This window comes from Prionailurus bengalensis, chromosome D3, assembly GCF_016509475.1.
Source record: "Prionailurus bengalensis isolate Pbe53 chromosome D3, Fcat_Pben_1.1_paternal_pri, whole genome shotgun sequence".
In the NCBI taxonomy this organism is placed as follows: Eukaryota; Metazoa; Chordata; class Mammalia; order Carnivora; family Felidae; genus Prionailurus; species Prionailurus bengalensis.
In genome coordinates, this window is record NC_057356.1 from 17,045,225 (window position 1) to 17,055,035 (window position 9,811).

The 9,811-nt window shown below is 50.2% G+C and overlaps 1 protein-coding gene across 10 annotated transcripts in view; it reads right to left on the reverse strand.

Moving 5' to 3' along the window:
• Positions 1-8,366, reverse strand: part of CD3H12orf43 (chromosome D3 C12orf43 homolog) — a 40,399-nt gene extending 32,033 nt beyond the window's left edge. For 8 of the 10 annotated variants that reach the window (XR_006293893.1, XR_006293896.1, XR_006293892.1 and 5 more), the window contains exons 1-5: positions 8,191-8,366; positions 3,163-3,205; positions 2,871-2,969; positions 798-871; positions 185-275 (exon numbers count right to left, since the gene is read on the reverse strand). Coding sequence is in view for 2 of the 10 variants with exons in the window: in XM_043557796.1 (XP_043413731.1) it covers positions 185-275; positions 798-871; positions 2,871-2,969; positions 3,163-3,205; positions 8,191-8,338 (455 nt within the window). In the remaining 8 variants the exon portion in view is untranslated. The remainder of the gene's footprint in view (positions 1-184; positions 276-797; positions 872-2,870; positions 2,970-3,162; positions 3,206-8,190) is intronic. The other 2 variants (XR_006293895.1, XR_006293894.1) reach the window with 2 other exon arrangements.
• Positions 8,367-9,811: the final 1,445 nt, after the last annotated feature.

A 9,811-nucleotide genomic window follows, 5' to 3' on the forward strand; every position in this document is an offset into this window, starting at 1 on the left:
CCAAAGCCAACTCCCAACAGAACCCTCTTCCCTCTCCCACTGAGGGTACTACTTCTCGAGCTCCCTGACACGGCTCCTTCTTGGCCTAGATCTGACCAGATTCTGCATGGCTCTTCTGGGGGGCTGGCAAACACAGACGACAGGCAAAAAGGAGGGAACGTGAGGAGGGGGTGTGATCCCTCACCTGGAGCCGGAAGGGAAGTGCTTTCGGCTGGGCTGGGGAGCAGCTTTCTTGTGGGAGTCTCCGGGGATGGATGTGAAGAAAAGGCGGAAGCCTAAAATCCAAAGGGGTCGATCGAGTCAGCACTGCCAGGGGCCAGCCCCTCCTCCCAGGTGCCAAGGCTGCCCTGCCTCTGCCCTCGAGGAGATCCAACAGATGTATGTTGAGAGGCACCGGGTGCCTCCTGGAGCCAGGGCCCGAGGTGCCAGACGCGACGCGAGCTGCGCATTCAGAGCAGCAAGCCCTAAGAGGCTTCTGGAAGCCAGCGGTTGAGCCTTCTGCCTAAGGCAGCTTCCAAAGTGGCAGGTGGGTTGGGCGCGGGACAGACACTCAGCAGGGAGAGGCTGTGAAGTGCCGTGGTTAAGATGCCCCTGCTTGGGGTTAGACAGACAAAGGTGCTTCAGGCAAGTGACTTCGTTTCTCAGAGCCTCAGCTCCCATGACACCCTGCCCTGCAAATAGGGGTATCATCATCACACCCGCCTCCGAGATCCCAGAACGTACCAAAATGTATTTCCCAGCTCCAGATACACATGAGGTGGGAGACAAGAGCTGGCCTTAATAGTACAACCACTCACCATCATCCTCCGGGGGGACTTTCTGTATTTCAGTCTTTTTCGGCTCCTTCACTACTTCTGAGATGGTAATTGAGCTACGGAAGGAGGAAATGGTTGATTAAGGATGAGATTTTGGGTAACAAAAAATTTTTTTTAAGTGGAGGGGACGGGGGCATGTGATGTTAAACGCAATGGCAGCAAGCACGCCGGCCTGATAAGAACGGTTAACGCCTACAGCCATAACATGCCGATCAGCCCCCGACAGCTGAAACTGCAGTGCCTCATTTGTTTGAACCCCACTTTATTCCAGGAAGTACTGAAGAAGTTTTAAAGATATACACAGTACCACAGAATGAATGCAATTTTGAATAGAGCAAAGAAAATAGGCCAGGAGGGACAGAAAGTGCTGGAGAGCAGGCACACGTTTTGCCTTGAGCATCCTGGCAGCAAGCAAGAAAAGGGAAATAGGACCAACCGATCTAGAGAACTGGTTCAAGGTCAGCTGTCAGCTCGGACACAGTGGCTTTTGTTTTGTTTTGTTTTTTCTTTTTTTTTTTTTAAGACAGATAGATAGATTTATTTTTTAATTTTTTTCATGTTTATTTATTTTTGAGAGAGAGACAAAGCACGAACAGGAGAGGGGCAGAGAGAGAGGGAGACACAGAATGTGAAGCAGGCTCCAGGCTCCTAGCTGTCAGCACAGAGCCCGACACGGGGCTTGAACCCATGAACCATGAGATCATGACCTGAGCCGAAGTCGGACACTCAACCGACTGAGCCACCCAGGCGCCCCTCTAACACAGTGGTTTAATGTAGGTCTGCAGGGCATATTAAGCAATGTCTGGACACATTTTTGGTTGTCACAACTGGTGGTGGTGGCGGGGGGTGGGGGGGGTGGGGAATGCTATTAGGATCTGGTAGGTAGAGGCCAGGGATGCTGCTCCCCGTTCTATAGTGAAACAGGAAGAGCCAGTCTAAAAGGTTAGTGGTGCCAAGGCCAAGAAGCCCTGACCTAACACAAGAGACCAACTAGAGCACCACTTAAGTCTCCTTGCAGAGAAACACAAAAAGCTCCGTGAGGACTGCAGAGAAACACAAAAACGCAGCAGGGAATGTGCTGACTGCGGTTGACATGCATCCGGCTGGATTTCCACCTGCGGAAAAGTCTGATGTGGATCATCGCAGTGCTGGGTGGGCCTTGTTCGCCCTGAAGCCAAAGAGTCATGAAGAAAAACTGCACCCATGTGTTGAAATGCCAACAGACCCTCCTACATGTTTACCACATTCTCGAGCTGGGGCACTGGGACTGAGACCGCGGTGGTTCAGGCTGCTAAGGTCTGGCCCACCACTCTATCTCAGAGCAGCTGGTTTACACTGTGATAGGACATGTTTGTCTTTTTCATGTTTCGGGACTAAGGCCTGAACATCCTCATTTCCCTTTCAAAATCTGGTAGGGCTCAGTCAATCAGGGATGGATCTAGGCCAGTGTCTCTTGAAATGTGTTCCTTGCTACACGGATCGGCCTTCCATGAAGCAAAGCCACTGTGGCCAGATGAGTTTGGAAACTGCTGGGCCAAGCAAAGTCACGCATGTCCCTTTACCGCAGATTCTCAGAGCCTTGACTACACGATTAGGAATCTAAATCTCCGGGGGGCACCTGGGTGGCTCAGCTGGTTAAGTGTCTGACACTTGATCTCGGCTCAGGTCATGATCTCATGGTTTGTGAGTTCGAGCCCTGCGTAGGGCTCTGTGCTGACAGAGTGGAGCCTGCCTGAGATTCTCTCTCTCCCCTTCTCTCTGCCCCTCCCCAACTTGTGCTCTCTCTCAAAATAAATAAATAAAGGTAAAAAAATATCAGCTCTGCTCCCTCCTCCCTGTGGCTTCGAGCAAACGCTCCTTCTCCCAGAGAGCCTGTTTCCTCACCTGCAGACGAGGACAACGACAGGACCTACGTGGCAGATTGTGCATGCCGTGAGGTGACACAGCATGTGCTCCCCACAGCGCCTGCTTGCACACCCCAAGCTCCCCACCGACGTGGGCCACTACTGTTCATATTAATGGAAGCAGGGGAAGAGAAGGAACATTTTCGGTTACCTGTCCAGCAGGGCTCCCAGTTTCTTGGCTACGTGGGCTCGGAATTCAGGGGTGGTCTGAAGCTCATTGCCATCTTGTTCATGTTCGTCCGCTTTCCGCCTGCAACGCACACGAAAGGACCTCACTTCCTGCCAGCTCGGAGGCTGCTCCCTACCCCCCACCCACAAGGGCAGGGACGACATGTGTCTCATTCACCCCGATAGCCCAGGGTCTATCCTTGCATCTGGCACACCGTAGGGGATAAATATTTGTTTAGAGAGTAGATTAAACTTGGACCCGAAGCACACAGTACCTGAGGCTTGGCTGGCTGGCTGGCAACTGATTATTTGCGGCATCTGTGGAAATAACGAAAATGGAGGCATTTATAGAGGAAATGACAGGAACAGTATCTGTTGTGCGTCAGAGGTGATTTTAAGTGATTTACACGTATAACTCATTGAATGTTCCCAACAACCCTGTTAAGGGAGTTATTATTCCCATTTTGCAGAAGAGGAAACTGAGACGAGGAGATAAGATAACTTGGCCAGAGTCACACAGCTAAAAACCGAGAGGGTTGGGGCCAGACCCAAGTCATCTGGCTCCAGAGCCCCCTCTTAACTACCATACTGAACAAGAAAGTGTATTTGATTCCAGTATTTATTGAGCACCTACTATGTGCCTGGCTCTGTGCTAAGTGCTGTGGGGGACAGAGAATCCATTATGTAGATCACATTTTTTCAAGCTGAGACTGGAAATGGCTGGCCTGGTGATCATTCACTCAACTGAATACTGAAGCTCTAACATTACCCAGGTGGTGTTCTAGGTGCTGAACAATTTAGACATAGATGCCAGTCCTCACGGAGCTTACATGCTGGTTGGTGGATATGGAGGACTAAAACACACAATTAAAATATAAAATTAGATCATGATAAATACAGAGGGGAAATAGACACAGCAGGAGAGAGAAGTGGTGAGGGCTAGGCGGGGGATCATTTTATAAAGGCAGGTAGGGAGGACTTCACGTATAGGTGACAGGTGAATGGATTTCAGAGAGGCAAGGGAGTGAGTCAAGTGGACATCTGGGGAAGAGCCTTCCAGGAAGAGGGAAGAGCACCTACAGAGGCCCCAAGGCAGAAGCCTGCCTGGTGCATCTGAGAACCAGCAAGGAAGCCGGGGTGGCTGCGGCCCAGTGAGTTAGGGGAGCAGCAGAAATGGGGACCTTATGGGGGGCCAGATCGTGAAGGGACTGGTGGGCCAGTGTGACGACCTGGGCCCTGAGGGAGGTGAGGAGCCACTGGAGTCTGCACAGAAGAGGGACACGAATGGACTTGGGATTTCACAGCACGTCTCTGGCTGCAGTGTGGACGTAGACCCTGGTAGGGCAAGGGCAGAAGGAGGGGGACCATGGCAATCATGGAGGCGATGAGAAGGGGCAGGACTCTGGATGTATTCTGAAGGAATCAACAGGATTTTGCTGACAGATTCGATGGATGGTGTGAGAGATGTATGAAAGATGGTTCTGAGGTTCTTGACTTGAGTAACGGGACAAAACGTTCTTGTGAATTTAAGGAGCCAACTGGTCGAAATGATCACTTGGTAACTCTGGGCCCACAACGGGGCCATGTGGTGTTAAAACAACTGCGGGGCACACAGTTCACATTGTGATCCATGTCAAAAGTGCTGTGGAGCATAACACGGAATGCAAAGTGCCCGATGCCCCTGGAGTCGGAGGATGCAGATGGCCGGGATAGACCCAGAGTCCTTCCTTCTGAGCATGCCATCACAAGGAGGAGAAGGATTTCCTCTGTCATGACTACGGAGCGAGGGCTGTGATATAATGTCATGGAACAGAAACAGCATTAGACCCCAGGCCTCAGAAGACAGGTTTCAGTTAAGTTCTGGTTCTTCCACTGTGACTCCAGACAGGTCCCTTTACCTCCCCGAGCCTTTGTTTTGGCATCTAGAAAGTGGGGATAAGACCTCCAACTTCCCAGAGTCACTGTGAGGATACAGCGAAATTTTACATGGGTTTGGACACTTTGTTTGCACGTCTGTCTCCCCCTGAATTTGAAAGCTGCTGGAGCACATGGTCTGCGTCTTGCTTTCCGTACGTCTCCAGCTCTTGGCATGGTGCCTTGGTGTGAAAGAAACATTGCATAAAGTAATCACAGTGTACGTTGTCTTAAAATGTAAGTGGTTTGAGGTGTGGGTGACCAGTGCTTCATTACTGGATTAAAGAGCTGTATCAGGGGTTACAGTAATAAAATAGTAACCTACAGGGGTGCCTCGGTGGCTCAGTCAGCTAAGAGTCTGACTCTTGATTTCGGCTCACGGCATGATCCCAGGGTTGCTGGAATTGAGCCTCAAGTGGGGCTCTGTGCTGGGCATGGAGCCTGCTTAGGAGTCTCTCTCTGCCCCACCTCCACGCTTGCATTCTCATGCTCTCTCTCAAAAAAAAAAAATATATATATATATATATTATATATTATATATATATTAATAGCATGGGCTTGGAGGCATAAAGACCTAGATGGGATGCCTGGGTCTCCTACTTACAAGCTGGAGGACCTTTCTGAGCATCAGCTCTCGCATCTGTATAATGGGGCTAATAGTTGCTGGAATGGTATTGTTGGAAAAATTAAACTAGACACCAAATGCAAAGTGTTTAGAGCAGGGCACACAGTAACAGCTCCACCCGTGGCGGCAATTTTTATTATCATACGGCCCAAGAATGCGTGTCACGTGTTCAGGATCTTGCCTGGCACACAGTAGGTGCTCAATAGGTAACAAGACTTAATCACCAGCAGTCACATCTACTTTGATCGGCAGAAGCTTCATGAATGCACAAAAGGGTAGGCTGTAAAAGTGGTATCTTGGATGCCCCTCCTCACACGCGCATTGCTTCACATGTTGGCCAAAGCTGTTCACGTAGGAGACTCACCACAACCCTAAGACCCAGGCGTTTTACGGATGAGAAAACTGTGACTTTCAGAAATGATTTTCCTTGTCTAGGACCAGCTTCAGAGCTGGCACTTCCTATCAAGTGCTCCCTCGCTGCCACAGAGAAATCCATCCTGCCAAGGCGGAAGCAACTGGCCCGGAAATCTAGTTGGAGTCTCACGCCACACAACCCCCCCCCCCCCCCCGCCCCATCAGAGAAGTGCCTTTCTGGCCAGGTCATTCATTCAAGAACTATTTTCCTGAACGCCGATCATGACCTGTGCCAGGCCCCAGGGGAGGGGATACCACAGTGAAGGGACAGGCCAGATCCCAGCCTTCATTAAGCTCCCATCACGTAACCTCTCCCTTGCCATATTTGTGGAGCAAGTCAGGCCAGGTGCAGCTCAGGTCATGATCTCGAGGTTCTTGAGTTCGAGCCCCGCGTCGGGCTCTGCGCTGACAGCTCGGAGCCTGGAGCCTGCTTCGGATTCTGCATCTCCCTCTCTCTCTCTGCCCCTCTCCTGCTCGTGCTCTGTTTCTGTCTCTCAGAAGTAAATAAACCTTAACAAATTTTTTAGTATGTGCCAAGCATTGCAGATGTATCATCTGGGTTACTTGCCAACCTTGGGGGCAGGGGTACCCACCATTATCCCTACTTGACGGGTACCTTGCCCCAATGCTCATTGCTAGTGAGCGATGGAGATGGAGAGGCAGACCTGTAGATAGAGCTTGAATGAGAAAACTCCCGAGTTTTGGTGTCCAGAGATGGGAGGATATAATACTGTTTGGCGTCTACCTATGGGACATACAACGTGGCAGGACAGCAAGAAGGGAGAGGCAGGGGGGAATGAATTACCAAAAGACTGGTGAGTCCTTTTATTTATTTTCTTTTTGTTTATTATTATTTTTTAACATTTATTTATTTTTGAGAGACAGAGAGAGACAGAGCACGAACAGGGGAGGGGCAGAGAGAGAGGGAGACACAGAATCCAAAGCAGTCCAGGCTATCAGCACAGAGCCTGATGTGGGGCTCGAACCCACAAACCTTGAGATCATGACCTGAGCCTAAGTAGGACGCTTAACCGACTGAGCCACCCAGGCGCCCCGACTTGTAAGTCCTTTTAAACGAAAGCTAGGGGTTCTTAACCTTGCTTTGCTATGGCCTGCTCCGGCAATGTGGGAAAGCTTGGATCCTTTTTCAGAATAATGTTTTAAATGCATAAAACACAACACATTACAAAGAAAGCCAATGATACAGAAATTCAGTTATCATTAATAGTTAAAAACAGGGGCGCCTGGGTGGCTCAGTCGGTTAAGCGTCCGACTTCAGCTCAGGTCACGATCTCGCGGTCCCTGAGTTCGAGCCCCGCATCGGGCTCTGGGCTGATGGCTCAGAGCCTGGAGCCTGCTTCCGATTCTGTGTCTCCCTCTCTCTCTGCCCCTCCCCCATTCATGCTCTGTCTCTCTCTGTCTCAAAAATAAATAAAAAACGTTAAAAAAACTTAAAAAAATAGTTAAAAACAAACAAACCCAAATTTGGCACATTAATAATATATGTGCTGCTTTATTAATGCATTAAATCTTTATGAATGCATTACGATCTACTAGTGGGCCCAAAAATGCCTGTAATCTTTTAAATGGATTAATTAATTGATTTTTGAGAGAGAGAGAGGGAGAGAGGGCACAAGCAGGGGAGGGACAGAGAGAGAGGGGGACAGAGGATCCGAAGCGGGCTCTGCGCTGACAGCAGCAAGCCCGATGTGGGGCTCGAACTCAGGAACTCGAGATCATGACCTGAGTGGAAGTCCCATACTCAACGGACCGAGCCACCCGAGCGCCCCCCAAAACGACTGCACTTTTAAAGCAGGGATGAGTGCCAATTATTTTTTCCCAACATTTTACCGTGACTAAAATGATACTTTGATATACATGCAGACGGTAACGGGATATGGAAATCTGTGATTTTGTTAGGACCAAGTAACAGGTACTGCCCAAACTACTGTAGCACTAGATTGCCACCGTCAGACACGTGGAGGACCCAGCTCGCTGACAGCCCCAGGGTCTGAGAAGGTGCTGGAGGCGGGGAAAGGCTGGATGCCAGCATCCGGGAAGGGGGGCTGTCCCAGCCATCTCGGAGAGGTGGCGGGCTGCCAGCGTGCGGCAGTGAGGAAGGACCGAAGGAAGCAGAGTCAAGAGGCATTCAGGTGCCTCAGTTTCCCCGACCGGGGTAATGGAAGTACCCTCCCTGTTGCACCTGCCCGCTCTCTGAATCCGAGTCCCGCGCAGTCCCCGGAGCTTTCTCAGGGAAAGAAGTCGCGTGCCGGTCAGCCCCTCCTCACCACCCATCCTCTCAGACCCCAGGGGAGTCTTTCGGCCAGACTCCCTGCACATAGCCTCCTACCGGCTCTTGGCTTCTCCGGCCCCCTCGAGCGATGCTCCAAGCCCCAGGCCGGCATCGCTGCCTCGCGGCACCGTGCCAGCTCCTCCTCATCGCTGCTGCTGCTGCTGCTGCTCTCCAAAGCGCTCAGGGGGCCACTGGGCGCGGCCATCTTGGGCCACCGCGAAGGATTGTGGGGAGCGTTCCACTAGCAACCCTTCTCCACCACGGCACTGAGGGCGGAGACGCGCAGGGCATTGTGGGGATTGTAGTTCTCAGGCTCAGTCCGCCCTCGGTTCCCTCGGAGTGCCCTGAGGGTTTCCTCAAATATGAGAGCTAGAAGAGCCTAAGAGGTGAACTCCATCCTTTTCTTGATGAGGAAAATGAGACCTACAGAGGAAAAGGAACTGCCTAGGTCATACCAGAACCTTGACTCCAGCCCAGACCTACTGAATCGGAACTTGCATTTAACCGTGATTGCCTGGTGATTGGTGTGCACATTAAAATTCAAGAGGCACAGTCCCGGGTGATTCTTTTTTTTTTTTTTTTTTAATTTTTTTTTTAACGTTTATTTATTTTTGTGACAGAGAGAGACAGAGCATGAACAGGGGAGGAGCAGAGAAAGAGGGAGACACAGAATCTGAAACAGGCTCCAGGCTCTGCGCTGTCAGCACAGAGCCCGACGCGGGGCTCGAACTCACGGACCGTGAGATCATGACCTGAGCCGACGTCGGACGCTCAACCGACCAAGCCACCCAGGTGCCCCTCCTGGGTGATTCTGATGCACAGTTTGGTTTTGAAAACATTCTCCAATTTTTTAGCTCAGGACTTCTCCACTCAGCCTGCACATTGGAAACACTTGGGGAGCTTTTACATACTGACTCCTAGGACCCACAGGACCGACACATTAGAATCTCTGCAGTGAAGATACTCTGCTACGTAGGATGAACAAAGTGACTTTTGTCTTTGGGATGCTTCTCTTCGTGTTTTACCTTTGAGGCTGCGTGTCAGAAATTGTATTAAAATAAACTCTCGGGGTGGTGGGGGGGCCTGGCTGGTTCAGTCGGTAGAGCATGTGACTTGATCTCAGGATTCTAAGTTCAAGCCCCACCCTGGGGCAGAAATTACTTAAAGGAAAAATAAAATCTTAAAAACAAAAACAAAACCTCTTTGGCCTTGGGCTTTTCTATTATGAAAGAGAGGAAGGTGACTTATTCATTCCTTTTTTCTTTTTTAAACAAGAATTTTCCCGTTACAACGTGGGTACTGGGGGCACTATCAAGAATAAAAGCCGGGGGTGGACTAGCCTGTCTACGCTATGGAAAGGAGGCAGTTGTTCTGTCCCTTAAGGCAAAAGAGGGCGGGGAATAGGTTACTATTGGTAAATTGCCCAGAGGCTGCTGAGAACCAATTATAAAGTACATTTTATATTCTATAGTAAGGGAGTAGTTCATCAGAAACCAGGGCAAAGGGGAGGAGTAAAAAGGAAACTTTTTACTGGTTGATGGGAGGAAACCTGATCACATGATATCCTCTGATGATAAAGATACTGTTCTTTTCCTCAAGTCCTTGGACCACTATGTACTGTTTGTGTGTGTGCATCAGGAGTTGAAGGGATCGTTTTACACTTCATCGTCCTCGCTGT